Source organism: Strix aluco, chromosome 8 (assembly GCF_031877795.1).
Source record: "Strix aluco isolate bStrAlu1 chromosome 8, bStrAlu1.hap1, whole genome shotgun sequence".
In the NCBI taxonomy this organism is placed as follows: domain Eukaryota; kingdom Metazoa; phylum Chordata; class Aves; order Strigiformes; family Strigidae; genus Strix; species Strix aluco.
In genome coordinates this window covers 4,835,609-4,863,583 of record NC_133938.1, presented here as the reverse complement: position 1 = coordinate 4,863,583, position 27,975 = coordinate 4,835,609, and the positions used below count along the sequence as shown (strand labels likewise).

The 27,975-nt window shown below is 40.2% G+C and overlaps 2 protein-coding genes and 1 long non-coding RNA gene across 8 annotated transcripts in view; 1 reads left to right on the top strand and 2 right to left on the bottom strand.

Annotated features, from left to right (window-relative positions):
• Positions 1 to 9,985, top strand: part of LOC141926341 (uncharacterized) — a 16,862-nt gene extending 6,877 nt beyond the window's left edge. The window contains exons 2-3 of the long non-coding RNA XR_012624106.1: positions 151 to 284; positions 9,664 to 9,985. This is a non-coding gene — a long non-coding RNA (uncharacterized LOC141926341). The remainder of the gene's footprint in view (positions 1 to 150; positions 285 to 9,663) is intronic.
• TACSTD2 (tumor associated calcium signal transducer 2) lies at positions 291 to 7,300 on the bottom strand. Its single transcript, XM_074831917.1, has one exon. The coding sequence runs from the start codon at positions 3,052 to 3,054 to the stop codon at positions 2,134 to 2,136; it is 921 nt and encodes a 306-aa protein (XP_074688018.1). The 5' UTR covers positions 3,055 to 7,300; the 3' UTR covers positions 291 to 2,133.
• On the bottom strand, positions 7,387 to 27,975 carry MYSM1 (Myb like, SWIRM and MPN domains 1). 6 transcript variants are annotated; one of them, XM_074831910.1, is made up of 22 exons: positions 27,887 to 27,975; positions 24,990 to 25,065; positions 24,720 to 24,790; positions 23,629 to 23,706; positions 23,471 to 23,497; positions 22,878 to 22,956; positions 22,087 to 22,185; positions 20,729 to 21,492; positions 19,395 to 19,525; positions 18,110 to 18,213; positions 17,080 to 17,157; positions 15,885 to 15,973; positions 15,512 to 15,566; positions 15,376 to 15,426; positions 14,611 to 14,685; positions 14,138 to 14,326; positions 13,754 to 13,886; positions 11,711 to 11,816; positions 11,530 to 11,587; positions 10,617 to 10,649; positions 9,610 to 9,756; positions 7,387 to 8,974 (listed from the first exon to the last, which is right to left on the bottom strand). In XM_074831910.1, the coding sequence occupies exons 1-22, from the start codon at positions 27,961 to 27,963 to the stop codon at positions 8,948 to 8,950; spliced, it is 2,547 nt and encodes an 848-aa protein (XP_074688011.1). In that variant the 5' UTR covers positions 27,964 to 27,975; the 3' UTR covers positions 7,387 to 8,947. The 6 variants fall into 6 exon arrangements, 5 of the variants coding, with proteins under 5 accessions (XP_074688011.1, XP_074688009.1, XP_074688010.1 ...); XM_074831908.1 differs by having other exon boundaries at positions 7,387 to 9,756; XM_074831909.1 differs by having other exon boundaries at positions 7,387 to 9,756; positions 11,530 to 11,584.

Genomic DNA, 27,975 nt, shown 5'->3' with positions numbered 1-27,975 from the left:
AAGAAAGATGCTGAAACTGTTACCTGTTAAGATTTTTTCAACAACTAGTCACTTTTACCTTTCCTAATCAAAATTATGCCTACTTGTTTATATTATATTTTAATACAAAATCTTATCATTCAACTTGAAAATATCTTTTTCTTATGACAGAAATGAGACGAGTGCAGTGATTTTAAAAGAATGTTGAAAGCCACAGTAGATCCACAGAAAAGTCTCCACATCTCAGGATCTTGGATGGAAGGACAGCACCAGCCCCTGAAACACACAGCTTTTATCAGCTCTGTGTAAGTTAAGAAAGTGGTTAAGGAATGTACTTGGAAAATTTTTTCTTATTCTACATTTCTTCAGCACTGAGGGCTACTTGGCTCCAGATTTTTAATGTAATCCGTATTATAAAAGCCTAATTGCAGAAGTGTGTGGAGTTAGGCTAAGTTCTGAATTTTCCTAGGACTTGGGAAAATTCAGCCTTGATATTAAATTCTCACTTCATCTTCTGTCAGCACTAATGTATACACTTGACTGAAGAACAACCAGCTTGGAGGTGTTGCTGTAAGGCACACAGTAAATTACAGACCCTGCTCCAAAACTTTTTGAATGTGTTAATACTGCTGATGCAATTGCAAAAAAATCTTATTTTGGGGAAGCATGATGTATCCGCCTCATTCTGTGTATCCAAAGCCCAATTTTTTTCCAGCAGGTAAGTGAACAAGAATGAGGTTAAATGGAAATGGTGTATGTTGAGCCAAAAGATATTAAACAAACACCCCCACCCTCCAAACAGCAACTCTCCTCCTCTTCTATATAAACAAAGGCAGAAACAGAATCAAAGCATCTTCACTTTTTTTCCTGGTATCCTATTCATTCAGTAGAATCAGGGATGCATATTTAATAGTTTGCCCTAGAAGTAGCGCACTACTGACTGTTATTAGAATTACAAACTAGTGATGTTGAAACTAATTAACAGAAGAAAGGAGCTGACCCTGCTGCAGTGCCTAGGTGTAGGGGTCTCATTTGGAACGTAAGCAGATTAGACTGATGGGACTTCAGGCATCTATATGCAGCACGGAGAATATAACTGCCAACAACATTTAAAAACTAGAATTATTTTCTTTAAAATGTCCTTCACGGTGGATATGACCTCCCAAACAAGGAATGCAGCAGATGAGTAGGTAGCAAAGAAGTCCAGTTCTAGTGTCTTGGCCAAATTCCAACTTCAGTAATTACACTCTGCTCTTAAATTCCCCCTGCAGCCCTCCTAGAATAAAGCTCTTTTTCAGCTTGTCCTGAAGCATTGTGTAGTAGTTCTGTGAAGCTGTACAACACTGAAAAATATCTCCTCCCATTAAAATTGCAAGGGGAATTTAGGTAGACAGAAAGCTATTACCAGAGTTTGAATTTGGGCAGAACACCAAGGTTAGCATACACTTGCATTGGGATCAAGGGATCTTTGCTGACTCGGAGTGTCAGACCCTTGTTAAAGAACACAAGTGGGAATAGCTCACTGTGCTGCCTGAATACAAACTCGGAAACTTGGGATCTCCACACCTGGAAGTGACTGCAGGAATGTTTCCTAACAAATGGCTCTGGATAAAAGCCTCTGGTGCTGTAGAATATCTTATCAAAACCTTATTTGGTTATTTAGTAATATTTATGAAATTATTTGTTGATAAAAAAAGTTCCAGCAAGTTTAGAAAAAAAAACCAAAACAACCAACCCACATTTAAAAAAAAGTCTTTACCAACAGAAAAGCAGCTACTTAACCCAATTATGCCAAGGCAAATATTTTAATTTCACTAAGTAGATATACCCAAGAACCACTCAGTATTTAAGCAAGCTGAGCCAGGCCTGCAGTAGTAAACTATTCTACGTTATGCTAAATACACAGCTGTAACAGTTTTCTTAGCCTCTAAATTGGGACTCATTTAAAATATGTAGGTAACTGACTCTCAAATTAGATTATACCCAAAACAAAAACGTCATTCTTACTAAACTAGAATAACTTAGAACAATCACTGTACAAATTCCTGTAGAAAGGAAAAAAACCTCTCCAAATTGATCCACATACACTGAGCCTGTTTGCTATTTATATTTTGTTTGTTTTTTCCTTCCTGTTGCTTCCTTTCTTTTTCTAGATCAGGGCAGCTGTAAGCTTGGGGCTCTTATTTCATCCATTTCTGTAATCTCAGTTTTCTTATTTTTCCTTGTGCACAGCCACATAACCAGCACAGCAATGCCAAAGCCAGTCAGGGTCACTGCTGTCAGCACAGTACTGACATCGGCAACCAGTTGTCTCATGCAAAACACAGGTGGCTTTTCATCAACATAGTAAATCTGTAGTTCTTCAATATCCAGAGCATCTCCATTGACAGAGACAGTTAATGTACTGTTAGAATGAAATACCGAGTCGTTTTTTATATCTTTTTCAAAGTAATAGGCTACATCGGCTATATCTACATCACACCTCGATTTCTGTTTCTGGTTCAGGTGGATTTGGATAAAAGGGAAATCATACTTAATGGCTGCAACGTACTTGGAGTGCAGTTGGTATCGGCTCTCCAACAGATGTTTGAGGGCATTTGCTACGTCGGAACCACTGAAGGCACTGGGCCTTTTTTTGTGCTTCAGTTCAATGTAGATCCAGCTTATTCTAACCAGTTCACCACAGCTCAAGCTTTTGTCACCCTTTTCGGTTCTTCTTACTCCAGCAGTGTTCACGCACCAGCAGGTATTGGTGTGATTGCACTGCCTGGCTTTGAAGATACCACTGTCCTCGCAGACTGGATTGTAAATGCCATCGTTATCTAACAGCCCACAGGGATGGCCCCAGAAGTGCTTCTCCTTCAGGAGCACCATTTCGGCCTTCATCAGCAAGCACTTCGAAGTCAGCGTTGAGCAGTCTACCTTGTGATTTGAACCTACCAGCATGCAGGTGCAGTTCCCAGATCCATCCTGGGCACACACCGTCCACTTGTTGGTCGCGCAGGTACAGTTGTTCAGCACTGACGAAGCTCCTGCCAGAATCAAAGCCAGGCAAAGCCCAAGCAGAGGCTCCATGTTGCAGGTGAAGAGCGTGGGTCAGGTCCCCAGTGACACCAGGCAGGATCTGAAGCTCTAAGCCATTCACCGAGTCTACTCCTTTCTACACTGCTGTGCTGCTCCCTTGGTGGAGAATCAAATCGGACCCACCAAACAGGTTCTCCTTCCCAAACAACTGGCATCTCCTGCCCAAATCCTAGGGAAGGCAACGCACTGCAGCTTCATCTGTTACCTGCTGGGGAGTGGCACCACTGCCTGCCTCCAGCTGCCCACCAGCCCTCCTGCCTGAGGAGGCAACAACAAGGAAGAGACAAAAGCCAACCTGCAGCATAGCTCCTACCTTGGGCTTCCCCTATGCATTAAAGCACCAGCAGCTTGCCCTTTTCCTTCTTTAGACTTTTTATAGACTATGTAAATGCACATTTAAGGAATTTCTCCTAATTCTGTTAGAAGAAATCTTACTTCCAATCCACTTCTGTCATGGTTTTTCCTGTATCACACATCTTCTGTACCATTCCTCTGTCTAGCTTCCTATCAGCCATGGAATTCCTCTTTTCTACTTTCATATATTTATAAAATAAAGCCTTTTGGAGCTTTATGTACACTGCCTGGAGTAGCTGCCAATTCAGGATGAGTGACTGTTCATCAGTGTGACAGTTGCTTTCCTACTTACAGGGCCCAGGAGCGCAGTCGCACTTCCAGCATGGAAAGCCTCTCTCCCTGCTTTCCTCTGGCTCACGCTCATCCCAAGGCAGTACTAGGAATGATGATTTTCATGCTTGCATTACCCTTACAAAGTTGTTAGCTGTTTCTGAAGAAATTTTTCAATCTGAACTTTGAGTAATGCCTTTCGCAGTACACTCCAGTAGCTCCCAAGTGTCCTAATGATCTACAAAGCATGAGTTACCATTTCCACGTGCTTTGGCAGCGGCTGAAAGATATTTTCCAGTTTGCATTAAGCAAGTCCCATTCATCTGATTTGTCAAACACTGTCAGACACTTTATACATCATTATTTTGGGACCAGTAACAACCACAGAAGAGCGTATACACCATTCTCCCCTCCAGACAACTTGCACCCTGCCTTGCAGTCGGCTCCTTTACCTGTGCTGCTGCTTTCCTGAGGGCCCGCCCTGCTTCAGGTCAGTGCAAGCTGGGCTCCCTGTGGTGTGGGACGTTACCCTGGCTGCCAGGGAGTATTTGTAACACAGTCTAGGTTTAAAACTAAGAGCTCCAGGTGTAAATACCCTCTGCCACGAGAGAAGGGCACAGTCTGGAGTTGGACTTTGCAGCTGGACCTGTTTCTAAATAAGCCACAGAAACACATGCTACTTGAGGGAGCAAAGATGAGACAAGTTCTTTAAATTATTGCTGGCTCCTTTATAGCACATTATCATCCTCTCTGCATTTCCGCTTCCTTCCAATAAAGGGTAACAGTAGTTACCTTTCTTAGAAAATAATTGAGATCTACAGCTAAAATTATTATTAAAATTGCTAGGTATTTCAAGTTGTCATATTCATGATTCTTTGATAATAGTTTAGTAACTCTTTTCCCATTTTTAATTTCTAAATCATTTACCTCTAATAATCTTTTTTTTTTTTAAATTTCACACCTCTCCATCAAAGTCAAAATCCATTTAGCTGTCACCTACATGCTCATATCTTGTCTTTACTTTAGTTCACATTATGAGCTTTAAAGAGAGTAGGTTTTATCTTTTCTCTGGAGGACAGAGCCTCAACTGCTGTAAACTTACAGCTCCCAACTGGCTTCAGGGAAGGAATGGCAATTTCTGTACGGCCGAGAGCTGCGCTGCCTGTGTGCTGAGAAAGCCCCATATGGACGGGCAGTAACAGGACTTTTCAGTAAATAGTCCTTTGCTTGTGTGATGTTTACAGCTGTTCAGGCTTGGTCTCAGCCTCTTATCATTTGACAGTTTCACCTTCTTACAGACACTTGTAGTGAAGTAGAGAAAAAGGGGTTTGTTAAAATTAATATACGGAAGAAAACCCATAGGTAACTAAAGGAGATTTCCTACTGGTGGAAGATTCTCAGTGCTGTTACCTTAATTAAAAATTACCTTCATTGTCTCTTCCCTCAAAGGCGGCCAGAAGCACAGTGAGTTTTAAAATACACCCATTACCAAGCAAAAAGTGTAGAACAGTGGCCAGAGAAGGGCAAAGAAGAAATAATTTTAAGTTTCCCTGACAGAGTTGCATAAATTGTCAAATTAAAAGTGCACTTTTCCATTGATTTTTTTTGTACTGGTGGATTTTCCCCTCTGTAACTAAGGAGAGAGCAGACTTATTTTAATGACAAAAGTAATTTTAAATATTTCTATATTTATATATATAAAAATACATATATAAATGCCTCTAACACTAAAAAATAAGAAGTATTATTTCCTTTAATCCATACTAAGCTGTAACGGCACTACAAGAGTTAATTATTTAGAACAGCGGGCTGTAAAAGAAATAATCCTGTAGGAAATGGGGAGTGCATTATTTCTTTGGTGATCTCCGCTTCCATGGAAACAATTTCTCGGCACAATTCTAAATCTCATAAAAATAGGGCACTAGGTCTATGTAAAACAGCAAGCCATTTCCAATTAAACAACCAGAATGCTTTTATCTAGGCCATTAAATACTTTGTTCAGTATCAAATATGATTACAGTGTTCACTGGGATGTTAACAACCAGCTACTTCCCCCATGCTGGCTCTGTGGGGCCGGCCGAGTCCTCCTGCACACATCCTGCCCTCCCCGGCCGCCTCAGCGGGGTGTGCAGCAGCAGCACAGCACCTTTTCTTCGCCTCGCAGGCACTGGGGTGCAGGGCTCTGCCACACGTGCCTTTTGGGGTGCACTGTACACCCCACCGCCTCCTTCCCCGGACACTGCGATGGCCTCCGCACTCAGTCATGCCCAGTGGAGCAGCATCCCCACTAGCACGGCCAGGAGGAGTTCATCTGGCTCCTGCTGCTGGCAGAAACAGAGCTGGAACCAGCACACTTGGACCACAGCTGGGTAACAAACAGAGCTGGCTGGATGGTAATCTGATGATCATCCTCAGGATTCACTGCAGTTGCCCATGAAAACAAACCCATTGCTTACTGTCGTGACCCTACAGCAGGATTCTCTGCGAAAACAGCCTGGAAAATACCGACCTCCCATCCTGGCATCCCTGCCACAACGTACCACCGGAGTTTGCTGAAGGGGACTAAAGCAGAGGGCTTGTGGGAATGCAACAGGAGATTGCTGAGGACTGTAAACATGCTCAAGTGTTGAAAACCACAGAATCACAGAATGATCTAGGTTGGAAAAGACCTTGAAGATCCTCCAGTCCAACCATGAACCTCACACTGACTGCTCTCAACTCCACCAGATCCCTCAGCGCTGGGTCAACCCGACTCTTCAACCCCTCCAGGGATGGGGACTCCCCCCCTGCCCTGGGCAGCCCATTCCAACGCCCAACAACCCCTTCTGCAAAGAAATACTTCCTAAGAGCCAGTCTGACCCTGCCCTGGCGCAGCTTGAGGCCATTCCCTCTTGTCCTGTCACTTGTTCCTTGGGTCAAGAGACTCATCCCCCCTCTCTGCACCCTCCTTTCAGGGAGTTGTAGAGGGCGATGAGGTCTCCCCTCAGCTTCCTCTTCTCCAGACTAAACCCCCTCAGTTCCCTCAGCCGCTCCCCATCAGACCTGTGCTCCAGACCCTGCACCAGCTTCATTGCCCTTCTCTGGACAAACCACAGCTTTCAACCTAACTGTTGTCTAGCTCCGCGTGCTCGAGGGGTAGAATGTCTGCACATAGGTAACACAGGCCTGTGAGAGACACGGAAGCACCTTATCGAATATCCATGAGGTTCCTGCCCTGCTGGGGGAAAGCAAACTGCGCCTGAAAAAATCCCTGGGATCTACAGGCGAAAGCAGCAGGTTCGAGATCTTTTCCTTGTCTTTCTGAGCTTGGCAGTGCCTGCGTCCTGTGTGCGTGCCTCTGCAGAGAGCCCCCAGGACACAAGGCAATGAGAATAAATTTACTCTTTGCATTTCATCCGTGGTTTTGGGGTTGTTCCTGCGTCCTGCCTGGGCTGGCTCACGCAGGGTTTGTAAGAACAAATGAAGAAACAAATCTGTACCAAAGTATACGGCTCCTACCCATAAATGTAATCACTAGCCCGAAGTTTACAGGCATTAGTAAGCACAGTTTTGCGCTTAGTTCCAAACCTTTTCTGTATCAGCTGTGACAACGCTCCCTCTAGTGGTGTTACACTTCCTTGAATCACTTTGTCATTGTTCCTGACTTTGAGTAACTGCCAGAGCTGAGACCAGAACCTGTTACAAAACGGGAACACATCGTTCAAGGTACGGCACGTACGGTCTTTATTAGTAGACTCCTCTATACCATCAGTCAGGAATATCAAAGCAGCAAGCAAAAGGAAAAAAAGTACTTAACAGCAATGGCAACAGTGTGAACTTTTTTTGTTTGGCTGGTTTTGGGTTTGGATTTTTGTTTCTTTGTTTTCCTCAACAGTTCTTGGAAAGTTACTTATTTAAAAAAAACCCTGGGCATTCCCCTCCCCTGGACCCCAAGGCGCACATCCCTGTGAAGAAGCATGGCTGATAACTGCAACAGCAAAACGTGGCTCAGCCAACAAGTGCCCACAAAGGATATTTGCCAAAAGTTACATTTCGGGGATTTGAGGTTTTTTTCTTTGTTTTTTAAACTGTTGACTCTTCCAGTTTAAATTGTATCGTTCTACTTGCTACTCAACCATTTCCCACCTCCTGAGCAACAACTTGGCAAGGCCTAACAGCTAGTCTTACAGAAAGAAATAGTGTATTAGTCCACAACAGGTACACGAAAACTAAGCTGGCATAAAAAGAATTGCTGGAAGGAGGGAAAAAAAAAAAGTTTTCCAATAAAAATATTTAATGCCTTATATGTGCTTGGTAGCAGAACGGGTAGTATTAGTAAAACAGATTTTTATCTTAGAAGCATGCAACTTCCAAACTCATATTATTAGCCACACAAATTATGAAAAGTAGGTTAGTTATTTTCTTACCATGGCTCCTGCCAACAAAATATTACTTAGCATCACGAATTTCCAATTCACATACGGTATCGTGCGATAATACTGGATTAGGATGGTACTAGCAGTTGTATTTCTTCCCACAGCACCCTGCTAACCAACTCTGAGAACATCGGGAGGCTTTGCGCATATCAAAGGCTCAATACTGCACTGTCTCCTCTTTTCAAGAGACAAACTGCTTCAAAGTATGTTTTACTCAAAACTTTTCTAATGTAACATCACTGTTAAATCCAATTAATACAACTGTATTACTTTAACTCATGTTAATCATTAAACAGAGAAGCAGCTGGGACGTTGTTACCACTACTCGGGTGATGCTGACACCCACCGTTAAATGGCTGGAAATAGACTCTATGTGGACAACAAACATGATCTACTTCATAGTGCTGTTACACAAGAGGCTCAAAATTCTCTTCCTACAAATCAGAACTAATTACAGCTTTTAGTACATACACTGATATTGTGTGGGTTTTCTAGAGAGTAACCTATGAGAAGAATACCTTACAATGCAGACCACTCCACAACTAAGTGGGGAAGGAATGCTTTCTCACCAGAGCGTAGTTTAAACTAGAAATACAGACAGCCATGCAATATTTTTAATTAAGAAGTCCCAAAGATGACATTTTAGAATATATGCAGACTGAGTCAACATGCCTTATATAGCTGGATACACCAAGTTTGTAAATTACACATAGTCAGTGGGATCTAAAGCTGCATACCAGCAGATCTGAACAGAGGAGAGAGGGTAGAACATTCACCAGTATTTTTAAGTCCATAGTTCTTGCATCTGCACTGGGAGAGTCACCGAGTATCAAGGGCTCACATTTTCATACAATCAGGTTCTGCACCTTCCACTTAGTAACAGAAAGAGACGAACATTTTATGAGGCATGAATAAAAAAAGTGATGTTAACTCCCTGTAAAGGAGTTCCCTCCTTGGGATGCACCTCTACAATTTTAAAGCTTTTCAAACTCTTTATACAAATGAAAAGCCAAACTTAAAAATGTAAACATAGAAAATCTTAAAATTCCATTTATGTTATGTAGAACTAGATATATACACACATTTTTTTTAAAATAAGAACTGAGTCCATTGTCACCCCTCTAGATATAAACTCAAGGTTTTGCTTGCTTCATGTTTTCAAATATATTTTAGATCTCTTTGCGAAACTTCGCCCAAGATAAATCTGTGTAAATAGTAATAACTGTACACAAGGTTGTTTCCTTATGATTTAGAAAGCAAATTTAAAGCACATTTTTTCTATAAAGATTCACAGTGATATAGCTCATGAAACATTTCCAAGTTGCAATCCAGAAACTTCTCAATCATGACCAATCTACTTATGACTAATCTATCTGAATATATACTTGTATGAAATCATAACTGAAGAACTGATACAAAACAGTATGTTTTCTTACTGAACTGCACATTATAGAGAAGACTCTGAATATAAAAGTTAGTGGGTTTTTTTCTTTAAAAAGACAAATACTTTTCTGCTTGTTGCACTCAGTTTGCCGTCAATCAAGAGCTCTTGTTTCCACAGGAAACAGTGGCAATTAGAAGCGGACAAATCACAATGATCTGGCAGAACAACATAGTATCTCCCCACAGAATGGAAGACCAGAAAGACTGCAACCTGTAATAAGACAGGAGTTATCATTTCCACTGGAAACAAGCACAACCACTACTGAGAAGTCATGAAAACTTGCCAGCTTTTCCTCCCCAATATAGAAGCAAGATGGCAAAGAATGTGCCAAAAACCTACTTGATCATAGGGATCAACGGGGGTTAACAAAAAAAAAAAAAAAAAAAAAAAAAAATCAGATCATGTGTTAAATTACAACTGAATAAAACTTCAGACCGGATACCAGGAAAGTTTGAAATCAGTGAGCTACAAAATTTTCATTGCAGTTAAGTTTCTCTTTGTGAATTCCTTCAAACTTACAATCTCTAAAGTATTAAGGAACAAATTCATTCCAAGTTAGATGTGTACCTGTAGATAAATAATAAGAGAAAATTCCCAAACTGAAAGACTTGAGAGAGGACAAACCATCCTTGAAGACTGAAGCACAGTATTCTTGCCAGGTTGTCCTCCTTCCCAACTGGCAGACTGTTGGTCAATCAATTAACTCTGTGGCTCGTTTTTCACTAAATGTTAGCATTAAGCATTCCTCATGTAGTCAGGTCACACACATCAGGAGTTTTTCAAAGTATTTAAACCGTAACAGTAAGATGACACCGGATTCTGTAACAGTTACTATTAAAATGGGTAATAAACCTGAAAGAATAGACATAACGGGGAGGAAGGGAAGAAAATGCCAAAAAATAAAACCAAAGTTCTATAATTCTGTTTTGTTAAAGCCGTCACATTGGCAATTCATTTGCACATTTATTCTCCTTTTCTTCGGCATTACTCTTTTTCTCACTCTTGTATGTGGAAAGGAATAAGTTTTCTATCTGAGTCAAGAACTCTTCAGCAATGAAGCAGTTTGTTACCTTGCCCAAAGTCTTCCTCATGCACTCCAAAAGCTAGTCAAAAGAAAAAGAGATTTTTTCTAAATTGTGATTTTTGTTGATTTTTTCCCCCGTCTATACCTGATAAGTATTCCAAAGGGATTTTTATTTATTTATTTAGGATTAACACTACAGAAAGTGTTCAACTGCACAATATAAATTTCAGAAAGGAACAGTCACACAGGAACACATGGGTGATTTAAAACCAATTCTTTAAAACCAATTACACAACAGCTAAATTCAAGAGCATTCTACCAACTCAATTTTAGATTGAAGCTGTTCATAAGCAAAGTCATGTTGAGAGAAAAAAAAAAAAAATCAGATGTGGGTAATCATTGTGTACATGTTTTCTCTTTATGCCTTTTGCTTTGGGCACATTTTCTGTCTTGTTCGTGCAATTAATGTTACAGCTGTAGTTATTTAGAACTTCTGAGCAATGACTACTCTGACTGGAAAATTAAAGTTCTCACTTATGCGTGACAAACACGGCACAGCACTACTTTACAGATGGAACAAAGGACTAGGAAGTCCAAATCTGCTCTTGAAACACATGCAGCTCTCGACACTGAAAGCCTACAACACGCTGCAAAGAGACGCGATTCATTCACCATTCATTCTGCTCCAAACTGAGGTTAAAACCTGGGGTCTGCAGGTAACCGTCGTCCCCAACTCTCACAAATGAGTATCCTTATTTACTTACAATCCTTATTTACTTACAAAGACAATCCGAAATTGTCTTTGTAAGTAAATAAGCTGCACCACAAAAGTCATTTACTGTGATTAGTTTACATCTCTGATATGTAAAAATGTAACTTCAGGTGACTCCTGATGATACGAAACAGACTTGTATTTAAAAAGCATTTAAAATTTAAAAAGCTAAAAGAAGAAAACTTACTTTCTGTAAACAAGTCAGGTCAGAATCTCTATGAAAAATTTTATCCATGGGGACACTGCTGTTGAAAGAAAAACAAATAGCAGTGCTGTAGAAAGCAGACACACATCTTTATTGAAACGTCAATAATAAACACGCAAAAAGTCTAAACTGGCGATTCTTTATAGTAGAAGTAGACACATACCTATGGCAGAATCTGTATTTTTCAATTATCCATCTTGTTTTTTCAAATATTAATTCCCACTGAGGTTCCTCCAACATCTGCTGTACTTCAAATTTGTAGGGCAGGCCTGTAATCAATGGAACATCATTATTCAGTGTTCCTAGTACACTCAACTTTTTTTCTTCTTCTTTTTTAGTTTTAGGTGCAATCTCTTCCTTCCCCATAACTGTTCATAATTTATTACTGACTGCAGGAGCTTGCAGTCCTGTTACTTGCCAACATTAAGGAGGTTAAAGTCAAAGTTGGATTCCAAATGTAATTTTGGTGGGAGTAGGGAGCAAACCTGTTCTCCTGCCTGCCCTCACCAATTCCTCATGCCATAAGGAAGCACACAAAAATCTACAACGTAACAGGAAAATGGCAAAGTGAATTGAGTTTTTATAACCTAGTACCTCTTTTGTGGTCTCTCTAAGATCGATGGGGTTATTTAGCGAATAAAAAATGTTTTGTTTTTTAGGTATGAACTGGCTGACTTGTTCTAGATTTCAGAGGAATTTTGCTCCCAAAGGAAGAAATTCTAGTTTATTGCAGGTGGGGGAAGGGAATTTAGAAAGTATTCTAAAGGAACACCAGAAAATTACTTGCAGAAAGAGTTCACTTACCAAAAATCAGAAAGCCATTAAAAAAAAGAAAAAAAAGCCTTTCCAAGATGGTAAGAATTTAATGAGATAAAACACGTGCTTTCCAACTAGACCTCAGAGTAAGTGAAACGCAGTAAATACTTGAACGTGAGAACTGTTCAGTGCAAAACACATTTCCAAGAGTAAGAATTAATCTATAGAAGTATTTATGGCTCATAGAAAATACTAATTTTTCTTCATTTGCACAGTACTGTGGCGCTACTGCCACGGCGTAACTTTTCTGAAGAGTTAGAGGAGATACCATTTTGTAAAAAGTTGATTTCAGAAGCCCTCTCATAAAGAAAAGGGATGCGACAAAAAAATATGTCTATTTCTAAGGGCAGATAAAGTTTCTAAGTATTTTAAGCCCCCACCCCAAGCGTGGGATGCATAGGAAATGAGGATAAAATGACAGTACTATCAGTTTGGTAAACAGGAATCACTGCACAGATGTGGCCGCCACTTCACTTCCCCCAGGATGGTGAAGCAAGTCTCCCGGCAGATGGTCTCCCCTGCTTACTTCCACAGGAAAAAACAGAGGGGGAACTGCCAGCTCCCACGGCCTCTGCTACTGCCTGGCCAAGAAAACGGGAAACCTTGGAGTCTGGGTGCAAAAATCAGGGCTTAAACAGGGGAAGGGAGGAGGAGAGGGAAGAGGCAGCTACCATAACCATACGCTGTTATCATGGGAATTCTCTAATTAATGCCAGGGAATGAGCAGAAGATCTGATCATCGCTTGAAATACCATAAATTTTATAGGATCTGTTCTTAACTGTTCAAGAAAGGAAAACATCCCGTTTTCATGAAATGCCAATGACGTTTTTAATCAAGAATTTGTTCCCTTAGGTTGGGATTCATGCCAGCACAGCATTTCATCTTTCATAGCTGCTGTTTTCCTGGACAGCTGGCAAGTTTGATCCTTTGACCTTCTGAATGCTAAGTTACTCAAATCAGGATTTCTGGCCGCTATGGCAGCCAATTCTTTGCTATTATACTTCTGTCTCCTCGATCAGCGAATCTGTTCAGAATTTTGTAACACAGCAAAGTATAAGTAATACATGTGAAGCAGTTTCTCAGCTGTTCATGTGGATGCTGTATGTAAATAACAGTGACCCTTGTCCCAACCCTTTAATTTCTTTCACAGATTGTTCTTCTGTATTAGTATTTCCCACAATCTTCTATCTGTTTAGACCTGTATGTTCTTGTCATGACAGCACAGACTACTTGCAGGGTTACTCTTGAAGTGAAATTCTGGTTTTGTATAGCACAAGTTACTGACATAAAAATGTAAGTATCTATTTCTCGAGTTCAAGAACAGACATTTTTCCCCTTAGTATCCACCAAAGATAAAAATCAGACAATGAATAAAATACCAGTACTTACGGTAGGAACCATCCGCACTGATCTCATCGCTAATTACTAGACAAGTAATTTGCGAATATGGAAGAGGATTATTCCGATTGTAAGGACTTATAATCATTCCAATGAACATGGCACCACCCCTGGAGAAATAACTCTGAAAAAAACAAAGACACACACACAAAAAACCCACATACAAGAAATATAACCTTTTTCAGAACAGCATTCTGAAATTTAAAAAAAAAAACCAAACACAACAACAGATTTTATGTTAATTTATGAATGAACTGATTTAAAGATTCATTAGAGCAGTAATGTGTTTTATCACTGTAAATGCCAGGGAGGCTTTAGGGTTGTTGGGGTATTTTTTGCTATTTATTTATTTTTAACGTACAGAGCAGCGAGTACCTGGTATTTCGCTTGAGTGTCAATATCTCGGATGGAGGGGTTGGGGTCGAAGGCCGGGTGGGAATGGTACCACCCGATAACCCGGTATCCCCTGGCAGCCAGCGTTTCCGAGGCCTGCGTCTGAGATACGGGATCCATCTCGCACTGCAGTCCTGTGCTGAGGCTGTTGCACGGCTCTGCGGCACAAACCTGTCAAAAAAGTCTCCGGATGGATAAATGCAAGAAATCTCCATCAGTTAAATAAAATCTAAAGAATTTTAAGAGTCATGTACCAGATCTTCCTCACAATGGGAGTTGACAGGCCAACACTTGCACATAAGCATAACTCTAATGTTTCAAGACTACAGTAATGAGCTTCAACTTCAATATATTAAAATATCTGCCCTTCAGTAATAACGTTTACATCTATTTAAATTATATGTATTATCATAACAGTTCTAATGTTTTAGAGAAAAATGTAAAAAAACACTTACTTCTACAATTTTATCAGCTTCAGAGTATCTTCCACCTAGCAGCCCTATAACTTCTGCCATAGACACATGAGAGTGCTAAAATGATATTAAACAATTATTAAAATTCCAGTTGTACAATTTCTCCTCATTTTGATCTGCACATGACAGACTCGTAGCTGTGAAGCCAATAACTCCTCAACGACATTTAGAAAGAAAAATTAGGACAGCTAAAGATTCTCAAATATCCAGTGCTTCAATTTAAACCAGAAGAGATTATGTTTGCTTATCATATATATGCACGTATATAGTGTGTTTGTATAACACCATGCATGAAGCCTGTGCAGGGCTGAACAACTGCACCAATTTTGGTACAACCTGTTATTATTAGAAAAACCCCACACATTGCTTTATAAACACAAAAAACAATTCCCAGACTAGTAGAAAATGAACCCCTAAGATCCAAAACACCACTCTATTTTAGAAAGTAGCCTTAGGGAAATTATATTTAATGTGTGACAGAGACTACTAAGTAGTAACACTCTTATTAGTGTACAACCATTTACCTTCTAGAAAAACTAAGCACAATACCAAAAAAAATTTCATCTTTAGGGGCTTTATTTAAGACTAAGAGTCCATTTAGAGGTAGAAGTGAGAAAGAAGTTAACGTAAGTACTGTATTTCTCAATCTTCTTATGATGCCCGTTAAAAAAAAAAAAAACAACAAAGAAACCAAAAAACCACAACATACACATCATCGCTTTTTGAGAAATAAAACTTAATCCTCACCAAATCCATTATTAGAAGTGCTTCAGAAGACACTTTCACCTGAAAAGGTTCCTGAAAATGATAAACACAATAATGAGTATAAGAAACGTAACGTAAGTAATAAAGCAGTCTTGATTATTCACTCATAGGTACATACCTGTTTTTCTTCAGTGAATAAACAGCACGGTATCAGCTGAAAGGGATCAAAGGAACTACAAAATGAAAGAAAATTTCTCTGAAGATGTAGAACACTCAGGAAACTTTTCAAGTTTCCCTCTGTGTCCTTGGCAGAGGAAAAATAACTTGTTTTCTTTACTGGATTTTCTCATCCCACACCGGGATGACTTCCACCAAATACAGAAACTTCACTACCACACTCGTGAACTGCAACACGAAACATCTGAAATACATACACGTTATTCCAGACCATAATACACATAAACGATTTGCAGCGTTCCAGCCTGACACTATGCAAGACATTTGTTTAATTTCTAGATCTATGCTTGAACATGATGTACATCAAATAATACCTTTTTATTTGTCTTGAACCTTTAGAACATTTTGCAGGTTTCAGTTTTTCTTCCTCTCTTCTTCTTGCTAACTCTTCAGCAGAGAGATGCTAAAAAAATTTTAACAAATTAAAAAGTCTTAATGTCTTAAGTGCTCTTTCAGTAGTGATTCCAAACCCAGCCCAGAATAAATTGTTGACATCAGCGTCCTCCCAACATTCTATCAATTTGTGCATGTTACAGGACTACTCAAGATAGAGGGCAACAGCCATAGCAGAGTCAAGCAGTGTGAAAGCAATGACAATCAGATCTAGTACACAAGATGCCTGATGAGAGGATTCTTACATTCCCAAAGTCAATCAAATTCAGCAGAATCACAGCCCATATCACAAACCATGCGTAAATGCAAGTGTGAGAACTACAGAGAAAATCTGCCATTACAGTCTGTGGCCAGAATTTATCATGACACCTCTTTAGGGATGAGCGTTTCCAAACTTTATTTCCATCCAAATATGTGTTTTGCAGAAAGTGTTGGAATTATTAACCACAGTTACTCAAAAATTATAACTTTATGAAGTTATTGTTACAGATACTTATTACTGAAGGTTGCAAATTTAAATGGCTTTCTATACAAGAAAAATAGGATGTTTACAGTTCTTCACTTTTTGTATATTTTCAAACTGTAGCAATGGACAAGTGGGTGTTTTCTTTCCAAATCTTCTATAAAATATTTAAACTTGTATGACTTTTTCTAAGCACTTCGTAAACCACAGTATTTCTGGGGGTATTGCTAGGAGCGGAATTAATATTAGGAACTCTTATCCCCTGCATTATAAGCACAAAGAAACCATATAGGACTGAAAAAAATAACATTTAAATCTTATTCTCCTAGCCCCTACTGTCAGCTTTAGTAAGGGAGTTAACTGAAAACAAAGGGTCATGAAATCTCCTACAAGACAAGACAAAGAGCTTTACAGGCATGAAACAGTGTAGGGCGATTCGTGCCCACACCATTGTAAACACCCAAGTACAGTTGTATTTATCAGCAGCATAAAGATGTAACAGCTGCTACATTATTTTCAAATTACTGCTTCCACAAAGAGAGGTTAAGTACCCATTACACAACTGTTCCCCTTGTACACTTGATGCAACACCACCTGCTAGCAATTAGCAAGAATGAATTATTTAAGGAAACTTTAAAACACAGAAGGGTTACCTCAAATGTCTGTCCTTCCAAGTCCTTGGCATCACACCAGTTTCCCCAAGGGTCTCGCACTCGCCGCCGTCTTGTACGCTGCAGCAAGCAAATCAACATGAGTCAAGGATCTTACTCCTGAAAAAGCTGCATTTACTGCACTGAATCAGCCCAAGAACATTGTCCAGAAGGTTCCTGCCACATGAATGTTACTGACACTACGACACCTTCCCAGGAAAGAAAGAACACCCTGGAGTTGTGTAGAATTAAGTAGTTCACAATCTGTTATGAAATATCATCAGTGAAGCTTTCGGTTTTTAAGGCTGTAAAGCGTATCACCTGGTTGATGTTCCACGGATCATCAACATCGCTGACAGCAACAGTGCATCCAGCTCTGAATTATAGCTCAGACATGCAAAAAGCCATAAAACCAGTATGTTTACATCTAGTGTATGCTACAGTTCTTCATATTTCAATTTTTTTTTTAAGTGGGATTGATTTAGTTTTCCTCTCATCAACTGATTTATTTTGCTGTGAAGTGCTTAAAAAATGCCACATTAAACATGAATACAAAAATCTGGCAAGGCTTTGTAATTCACATAGTTATAAACGAGTTACTACTGTACTTAACGGTGTGCATAAGGCTCTCAGTAAGCCATTATCACATACTTCTTACACTTAAGTTAAAATGCAAGCAACTTAATCACATACTACTAATACACTCCACTATTTTCTGGCTAATTCAGGCTAGTAAGTTATGGAGAGGTGGGAGGAAGGGGTTGGGGCTGCAGGGAAAAGACTGAAACACAACTGTAGATAAGTACCTGGACACAAATCAATGGTGTAAGATAGCAGAAGTTAGAGCAGACCCCTGTCAGAGAGCAGAACCTGCGCTCAGACTGACACTCAAACTACAGGGCCTTCTAACAAAACTGCCAACTGAACACGACGAGAAGTTTCCTGAGATGCCCTGGCTGGAAAATGAAAATTGAAAAGACTTTCTCCATGTTGAATGTCTTTTGCTGTCCCCATCTCCCTCACCAAAGCGTACCATGGACTGCAAGCGCTGAGCCAGCTGGTACGCTTCCACTGTGTCTTTGCCTTCTCGGGACCGTGTTTTGTCAGCGGGCTGGGGTCGGTTATAGACAGCCTGTTCTGCAGGGCACACAGAAGAGAGACACACACAACTTCAGTAAAGCGTGAGGCCACTTATTACTGGTACAGAGCCAAGAACGACACAGGTAAGTGGGAACAACAAATGCCGTAAAGAAAAAAAAACAACAAAAAGACCCACAGTGAAAAGACATCTCTCGATGGTCATACTACTGACTGATTCTATAGCCCTCTCCCACTACCACAGCATTTTTAAGACAGGGAAACCTCCTTCCTTACTGTTAATTTATTTTTAATAATCTGTACTTCAGACAAAATGTATTTGCAGGGCATTCCTCCTCTCCTAAGCAACCATCCTTCAGCTTTGGACCAAAATCAATCCAGAGAGACCAAACCAACAGTAACTTATAAGTGTATGTACACTTTTAACATGTCACCTAATTCTGAATCTTTTAACAACTAGCCCTGAGGATGAACACATTGCTTTTTTATTTAGGAAATAATTGTAATTCAGTATGGGAAAAGAAATAATAACTTGAATTCTGTCTTAGGCGGAGGGAGGGCAAAATTTCATATATAGCAGGTCTCAGAAAAAAAACCTCCAACACTAGCCACACAGAAAAGCACAAAACAAAAAACCACCCCACCAGCTGGTGTGCAGTAGACATGAGGAAAGAGTAAAAAAAAAAAAAAAAAAAAAAAGGAAAAGGTCTTGTGTAAAATCCATAATCCTGTAAGCAGGTTACAAACTACTCTAGAATTTCAAAGGTCGTGAGAGACAATCTGCTCAGACGGTCCCTCCTAGCGAGGCTTAACGTGTACCCTTCCGTGGGAGCAGCACACCTAACATTAAGTCCTTCAACATTCATACCAAACCAGGCCACAGCCATGTAGGCAGAAACATGACTATACTGAACACAGTCCAAACAAAGATTCTCTTCTACAGAACTTAAATGTAACAACAATTACTATTTAGGCCATTAAGAGTACAGAGAGGTTGGAAGATTATCCACATGGATGCTTGATTCCGATTAAGTGCAGTCATCCATGCTTCAATGAAGTGAACTTGGAACTTTTCTTTTAAAGACACACCTACTAACTTAATGTTTAGCCTCCACATGAAAACATTCAGTTAATAGGAAATGCTGGCAGTCAACAGAGGTGTTCAGCATGTCCTGATTACAATTTAAGTTCTGAATTGATTCCACTAAAAATATCTTTACCACAGCCGAAGTTAATCGCTCCTATTAACTCCAGGTATGTGTGGATCCGTCCAATGCAGTTAACATCACCGCAGTTCTTCAGGCCCGGACGTACTGAAGTCTTATTCAGGTATTTGGGTTTACACCTCTCCCTAAAATAAAGTACAGCATATTGTCAGACAGTGAAACAAGTCACAGGGGGAGGAAGGCATTGTGGGACTTAAGCTGAGGTTAAAAACAAGCCACTAAAGTGTTTTTTCCCCCCCGCAATGCACACACTGCACACTACGCAGGGCAATCATAGCAAAAATACAAATTTCACAAAACACGTACAATTTATTTTAGGGTTATTCATACTTATGCAGAGTGAAACTTACGTTCCATCCTCTTCAACGTGACTAGTGCCAGGAAGCAATGAACTACTCAGAAGTTAAGTTACTGTTAAACTGATAGAAGAACGTCTACACTGGATTAGTCTAAATAGCTCACGTAATCATAGGCTTCCTTGGAGCAGTAAATAAGCCTGTTTTCACTCTCTGTGCACTTATTCTTGCTTTTAAACTGATACTGAAACGTTTCAGTTCACCACTTCTCTGGTATGGAATTTTAGAGCTTCTTTGCAACTAGAATAAGCTGTTCATACACAAGACAACTGAATGAGAACAGTTAAACTCAGCAACTACTACTCAACAGCAGGCTAAGCAACACAACAAGGACACAAACCAAAACTGCTAACAGAACAAACTGTGTATTCAGCCTGCGACCACAAATCACTAAGGCTCCTTAAACTGATTCTTTGGAGACAAAATATAAAATATTCAAGTGTACAAGCACTACACCAAATTGATTCTTAATCTGAAGTATTTTTTTGGTCGACATTATTTGCTCTAGCAGAGACTATTTCTTCTAGCTGCCCTTCTGTAAAGGCAGTACTACAATGCTACAGACCTCATTAGGGAATTAATTTAATCAGTTATTTTGAGGAACCATTTATTAAAACTGTATATGTATTCTTACGTATAGGATGACAAAAATTGGAAGAAAATAATGTATCCAAAATGGATGCAGCTTGTACTGATAGAGGACTCTCATTTTCAGAATGCTTCAAAGTATTTTCATTGCTTAGCTTCCAGAATGACAGGAAAAAAAGAAAACAAACACCAAAAACTGGGAAGATGCAGAAGAAGCATTAATAATCAGTGCTGTTCACTGGTAATCTTTATAATGCTACCATAAAATTAATTTTGCTCTTTTTAAAGCAAGCTATTAGTACTAAGTAGTGTTTTAACTACAACAAAGCAGGACATGAGTCATCTTAATCACTTATTTCAGTAAAGGAAATTAATGCATCTTACCATTGGTCCAAAATATAATTCCTAATTTTCAAATAACGCTCAGGTGTTTTGGCCTGGCGCCCTTCAAAAAATTCAGGAATAGCTTGCTTTTCCTCTTCCAGAATGGTGCTTCTGTCAACCTCCACTTCTTGATCAGGTGGCTTAAGCTCCTCTGCTTCTTCTTGATGATCTTCATCCACTTGGCAGGGAGAAGGAAAAAGCAATCCATTATCAGCCAGGTCTCTCTGTTCCTCAGGAAGCTCCCGATCCGTTACTTGCCTCATACCACGAGAGGTGACTACTTGGCCTTGTTCCACTTTCTCAATGAAATTATTGTATTGCTGGTAGTCTAAATTCACAGATTTATCACCATTCAGGTGCTGAGAACATGTTGCTGCAACACCTGGAAATACTAATGCATCCACTGTATCTTGCTTGGTATGTTGAGGATCTTCTTTAGGTAAAGAAATTGCAGAACTGTGTCTGACAGATGAAAACACACATTCCATTCCTTTTGTTTCTTCAACTGGACTTTTTGAAATAACAGATAATTCAGATTTTCCAGTTTCTTGCTGGAAGGCAGGAGAAAGTAGTTCATCCATGTCATCAGTTATGTCTACTTCTTCATCATCTGACAGCTTTTCAATTTTCACTGCATTCAGATTGGGGTCTGCACGTCCTCTCAAGTTTCCAGACGACCACGCTTCTACCTTTATCCCATCTTCAAGGGGAAGACTGCTACCGCACTGACTTTGCTCTTCTTTTTCAGAATCACCATTTTTTGCCTTGGGAAAATATAAAATACTTTTAGGAGGGAAAAAAACCCACAATCCTCTCTGCCTCCCAAATAGTCAGAACTATCTTACTTGAAGAGCAGACATTCTGAAGTGTTTCTTCCTCATCTTACCCTTTTAATACATCTTAATCTGCTGCAATTGGCTTTTACACAGCATTCTAGGTATACCTCTAGCCCAAGTGTAAATTAATAAGTATTTCCATTTAAAAATAAACAAAAACAAAAAACAAAAACCAGACAGTAGTAATTTCTTCTTAAATGCCCCTGAGGTCTAAAATGAGGCTAAAGCAGCTGTGTAGTGGAAAACAAGTATTTTCAGACCAACAACCAACAGTATAAGAGAGTACAATTCTACTATATTTATTGTTTAGTTGTATCAGCAATAAAAGTACTGAAGTCATTCTAGGAATTTGAAATCAGGTCTGACTTCATGTTTCAATCTGCAAATAAGCATATTCCACTTGTCTGAATATGGGAACGAAGAGAGTACTTTAACAGCAGGACCCTGAAAAGACAGATTAAAATCAAGAGACATGTACTTGTCAAACAGCCTTTTTGCTAACTACAGAGATACTCTGTTTACCTTGTTCTTAAAGTACTGCCGAGCATAGCTCTTCACTTGTAGAACAGTACGACTTCCAATCAACTTGGCAATTTTTGTCCACCGGCGGCCAAACTTCACCTAGTACAACAAAGCACATTTAAGTTACCCAAACTCAAACATTCCAGACATTGCACTTTATGGGCCAAAAGAATTTAAAAACTCAATTATTCATTACAAATGCACAAACAGTACAGCAAGCCTATGGCAAAGAACCTCACTACTCATATTCTACCGAGAAGAAAAATTGCATCCAATGGTAAGTTATTACTATTCTTAACTAGAGGATCCTCTTCACCCAATTCAGGCACACTGTAAATTATGCTGCCTACTAACCTGAGGAATCCTACTGGAATGAATTTGTACTTGGCAAAGCAAAACCTATTACATTCAGCAGTGTACAAAAGACCTTACAACAGTAGTGAAAGAATTTCACTTTATTAGCTCATTTGCCTTAAGCACACACTAAAGTTCCTGTAGTTACCTACTGCATGACTGTACAATTCATAAAGCTGTATAGCTGAGATATTTTGAGATCTCAAATTGTCATCAGCCTCACATCAACAAAATCTGGTAAACAAAGCCATTTGGGAGGATTAATCAATATAAATCTGATTTATCATTAAACTCTTAGTAGGTAACTATTATTTTTAACAGATTAGAAGTACAAAAGCAGATGCAGATAAATGTAACATGCTTTTTTATATTATTATTCTGTTATTTAAGATAACAATGACTTCTATTAAAAATATTACATATATAAACAAACTTACCAGTCCTTGTTCAAACAGTTCTTTTTCTTCTGATGTCCACTTTAATGGGTAGCTAGCTGATTTTGTAGGTGATCGCACCCTAGAGAAATAGGAAACAGAAGTTAGTGCTTGCTTAAAAATATATATTCTCAAATCCCAGTAACTGAAGGCTACTTCTGACCAGAGGACTACTCCCCATCTTCTGTAAAGCTCAAGGTATTGTTTTAAACATGAGTGCGACTCCTAAATAAAATATTGAGAATCATGTCAGCTTCTCCATCACAAAGGAAGATTCAAGACAACATTCACCAGCAACTAATGGTACAGAAATACACAGAAGTAACAAACAGAAAAGTTCAGGCAAGAATGTCAACTAGAATTAATGAGTGTTTTTTTCATAAGGACCATTGGGCTACAGAACTCAAACTAGTTTACTACAGGCCTATTATTACACACAATAATATTTTTTTGCATTGAAAGGTCTCTTAAATAATTTTGTACAGCCAAAGAAAAAGAACTAAGGAACTGTAACTTTTTTTCTTTAAGTGTCCAGTAACTTAACAAAAATCAGATGCCACACTTAAAAATACACTTAATGATTAAAATGTACATACATGACTTTTCCAGTTTTCTTATGCGGGCTGCAAATAAAAAACAAAGTAAAAATAAAAATTAATAATTGTGATGCTGTTGTATATCTCAGCAAGTAACTTAAATGAGAAGAAATAAAAAGTCCTTTCAAACTGAGAATTTTTCCCAGAACACAGCTTACCTTTTCATAGATCTTTTCTCCACTTCCTTGTGATTGAGCCATATTTTTTCAGAAAGTGATTTATTAGATAAATAATATCTGAAATAGTTACTAAGTAAGTTTTTGAAGCATCAGAGATATTTGTACACATGATAATTCTAATAAATTATGTAGAAGCAAATACTGCATTGCTTTCAAAACTGAAAATTTCACATGCTCCTACTAGTTCAATGCATAAGAAAGTGACATTTGACTTCTGAAGCCCCATGCTCACTTTACTTGCAGCAAACTAGGTATGCTGTTTCTACAACAGCGTTTTTCTTTTTTGACTTAGAAAACATATTAAAATAATTTTCATTATACTGATACTTTCATATACTTTCAAATTTAGCCTCAATAATTCTACTAGGAGAACTTTAATTGCTTTATTTTCTTGTTCCTCTATTACTGTATATTATTACACTCAATTACAAAAAGAACATGGAAATAAATTAGCCCATGATTACTACTGCTATAACCTACCTAGTCTGTGAGGTCAATTTATGCCAGAAACGCTACTAGTGGCAAGACTATTTAAACCAACACTGCTTTAAAAAAAAAAAAAAAAAAAAAACGAAGAAGAAAAAAGGAGCAGCTGTTCCTTCCTGTTTTCATCTTGCATGCTGGCAGAAGTATGAATGTAGCCAGACAAAACCAGACAGTAAACCAGCCCAAGTGAAGAACAATTCAGCAAAAAGAACTAGCTATTTTTAGCCAGATCAGCTGTTTGATCAGGTTCGGTATGAAGCCACACAAACAGCTGCATCAGCACAACGCTGGATGTGGCACTGAACAAGCAGCTGAAGTGGGGATGAATATTGCTATTTTTGGTGCCAATGCCAGCTTAAATCCGGCAAGCTTTGGAGTAATTTTCTGAAGAATCAGAAACATCAGAGGAAGCTGCAGGTAGCTAGATGATTAATTCAGGGGTCCTCTCTGATTTTTGCAATCTACCTACAAGATGACAGTGCTTCAGTCATCTTCCTAAGAACAGATTTATCCAGTTCCTTTGGAAACAGGAAGTTTTCTGTTGTTCTGTGGGAAAACATCCAAGCAAATCAGCAAAAGGATACTCTTCTTCCAGCAGCATTTTCTCAATGACAGCCCTGTTTTCTTCACTAATGCTGCTGTCCAGCGTCCATGGCTGCAAACAATACAAGTATGTTTTAATATTTGAATTCTGTTACAGTGTTACCTGAATATCAAGAATCAATATATAAGTTTCTAAAAGTCAGCAAAAAGCATGGGTTAAAAACCTAAAAGAACATGTACATGAACAGAAGAGAATGCAGAAAACAGAAGATAACCTTGCTAAAAGTACCATTCACTTAAAAAATACTTACGAGACTGTTATCAGTTCTCCAAGATGAATCAAGATAGTGATCCTGCAGCAAGCTTGAAGCTGTGTTCTCATGATCTCTGAAAAAGATTCCAGTGTTCAAAACAACGAAAACATATTCAAACAAAATGAATGCTGTCAGAGTTAAAATAATGGTGCGGTAAGTAACAAAAACATTAACAGAAGGTGACGGAATTAGAAACTAAAACTAAAAACATATCTTGTAGACCATTATATAATGTTACTCTCTCATAATATACCATTAGACATAGCATAAATCCCCCTCAGTAAGTCATCTTTTTTAGTAAATCTCAGTAGCAATTCCTCACCTATCTCATTGCAGACAGTATGAGATACTAGTGGAACCCCAAATAGCAAAAATTCTCATCCAGAATGACTGAAAGAAGGAAGGACCACGTAAAATATTCAGAAATGAAAGAAGTCAGGTTTTTACAGACAAATAAAGAACTGTATTTTTAATATTAAAAGTATCATTGAGTTGTACTATCTCCACTTAGCATTTCTACATCTTTCCCCCAATAAGGCAGAAACACCCTCTTGTAAAGAAAAATCTGTTTTCCGCCTGAGGAAAGCTCATACTTACACAAGGTTTAATAGAATCCTATCACACTGGGTTGTTAGTGCTCCTACGGACTTCATCCAGATTATGTTTGATCTTTTCTGTAAATAACTAATTATCACTTTTAGAAATCTATCACTGATTAACATCATTGATCAACTTTCTTCTATTTCAATGCAGCACAAAATCTCCTCAGTAATTCAAGTAATTACTTATTTTCAAAATCTCTGCTTCTAGAACATTCGGATTCTAAAGACTAATTAGCCCTATACCCCCTGCAGTGTACTAAATTAAATTCACCTACTATTCAGAACTGCTTTGTGCCATCAGTTCAATTATCTCTTTATAGGTAAGGATGGTGCTTAGGGACATGGTTTAGTGGTAGACTTGGCATTGTTACATTTATGGTTGGACTCAATGATCTTAAAGGTCTTTTCCAACCTAAATGATTCTATGATAAATCCCCATGTACAGCCAGAAACCAACACAACTCCTGCTTCTTTTTGAGTATATCAAGAAATGTAGCAGATCAGTAGCCCCCTTTGCCCAGTATTCTGTCTCCAGCAGTGGCAGGTGCTACTCTAGGACAGCATGTGAGTCCAGCCACTGTCTCTGGTACAATCCTCTCTCATTCTCCCAGCATCTGCAACTGCTAGATTTGCAGTGTTACAATTGCTGCTCATTCACTTCATAGAATCACAGACTGGTTTGAGTTGGAACGGACCTTAAAGATCATCCAGTTCACCCCCCTACCCTGGGCAGGGACACCTTCCACTAGCCCAAGTTGCTCAAAGCCCTGTCCAACCTGGTCTTGAACCCTTCCAGGGAGGGGGCAGCCACAGCTTCTCTGGGCAACCTGTGCCAGTGTCTCACTACCCTCACAGGGAAGAAGTTCTTCCTTAGATCTAATCTAAATCTGCCATCTTGCAGTTTAAAACCATTACTCCTTATCTGTCCCTACACCCCCTGATCAAGCGTCCCTCCCCTCTTTCCTGTAGCCCCTTTAAGTACTGGGAGGCCACTCTAAGGTCTCCCCAGAGCCTTCTCTTCTTCAGGCTAAACACCCCCAACTCTCTCAGCCTATTCTCACAGGGGAAGTGCTCCAGCCCCCGAGCATCTTCGTGGTCTCATCTGGCCCCGCTCAAGCGGGTCTGTGTCCTTCTGATGTTGGTGCCCCCAGAGCTGGAGCCAGCACTGCAGGGGGGGGTCTCACGAGAGCGGAGCAGAGGGTGAGAATCCCCTCCCTCGCCGGGCTGCCCACACTGCTCTGGATGCAGCACAGCACACTGGTGACTTTCTGGGCTGCGAGTGCACATTGTCGGCTCATGTTGAGCTTCTTGTCAACCAACACCCCCAAGTTCTTCTCCTCATGCTCTCAATCCACTCCTCTGCCAGCCTGTATTTGTGTTTGGGATTGCCCCAACTCACGTCCGGGACCTTGCACTTGGCCTTGTTGAACTTCATGAGGTTTGCCCGGGCCCACCTCTCCAGCCTGTCCAGGTCCCTCTGGATGCCATCCCTTCCCTCCAGCGTGTCAACTCCACCACTCAGCTTGGTGTCGTCGGTGAACTTGCCGAGGGTGCACTCAATCCCACTGTCCACATCGCCACAAAGATGTTAAACAGCACCAGTCCCAACACCCACCCTGAGGAACACCACTCATCACTGCTCTGCACTTGGACATCGAGCTGTTGACCACAACTCTGAGTGCAACCATCCAGACAATCCCTTATCCACCATTTCAGCATCTGTTTACAGATCACTTACCTGTGAAGTTGTTGAATCAGTTTTCTGACCCTCCCTATGTTCAGTTTTCTGCACCTATTCACCTCAGCAAGTTCACTAACAGTTATGTAACACAGTACTTTCTGCCATGTGTTTTAAAGGAGTGTCCCAGCAGTCTCAGCACCGAGTGTCCCTAGTTCACGTACTGCTGGATCCGATGACAGCAGTTCTGCATTCACCTCGCTTTAACGATTCCACAGGCCCCGTTCTCAGTCCCCGGCCCGATGATGCTCTACCTTGGCGCTTCCCGCCCTGGGCCCTCAATGAGACTCCAAGGTCTCTCCCCTGAGGCGCCCAGCGGCAGGAAGCAGCGGCGGGAAGCAGCAGCGGCGGCGGCGGCAGGGGCGGCGGCGCCAGGGGCCCCGGGCGAGCGCGGCCCCGCGGGGCAGCCCCCTCAGCAAGCGGCAGCGCGGGGACAGCACCGTGGGGGGCTCCGCCGACGCTCCCCCCCTCACGCAAACCCCGCGCGCCGCGAGGCAGAGGACGCGCTCCCCAGAGCGGCAGAGTTACCAGCCCGCCGTACGACCCTCACTCACCCCGACGCCGCCTCTCCAGGCACGGCCGCCGAGTCCCCTTCGATATCCACCTCCAGGTCCTCCGCCGCCGCCGCCATGACACCGGCCGC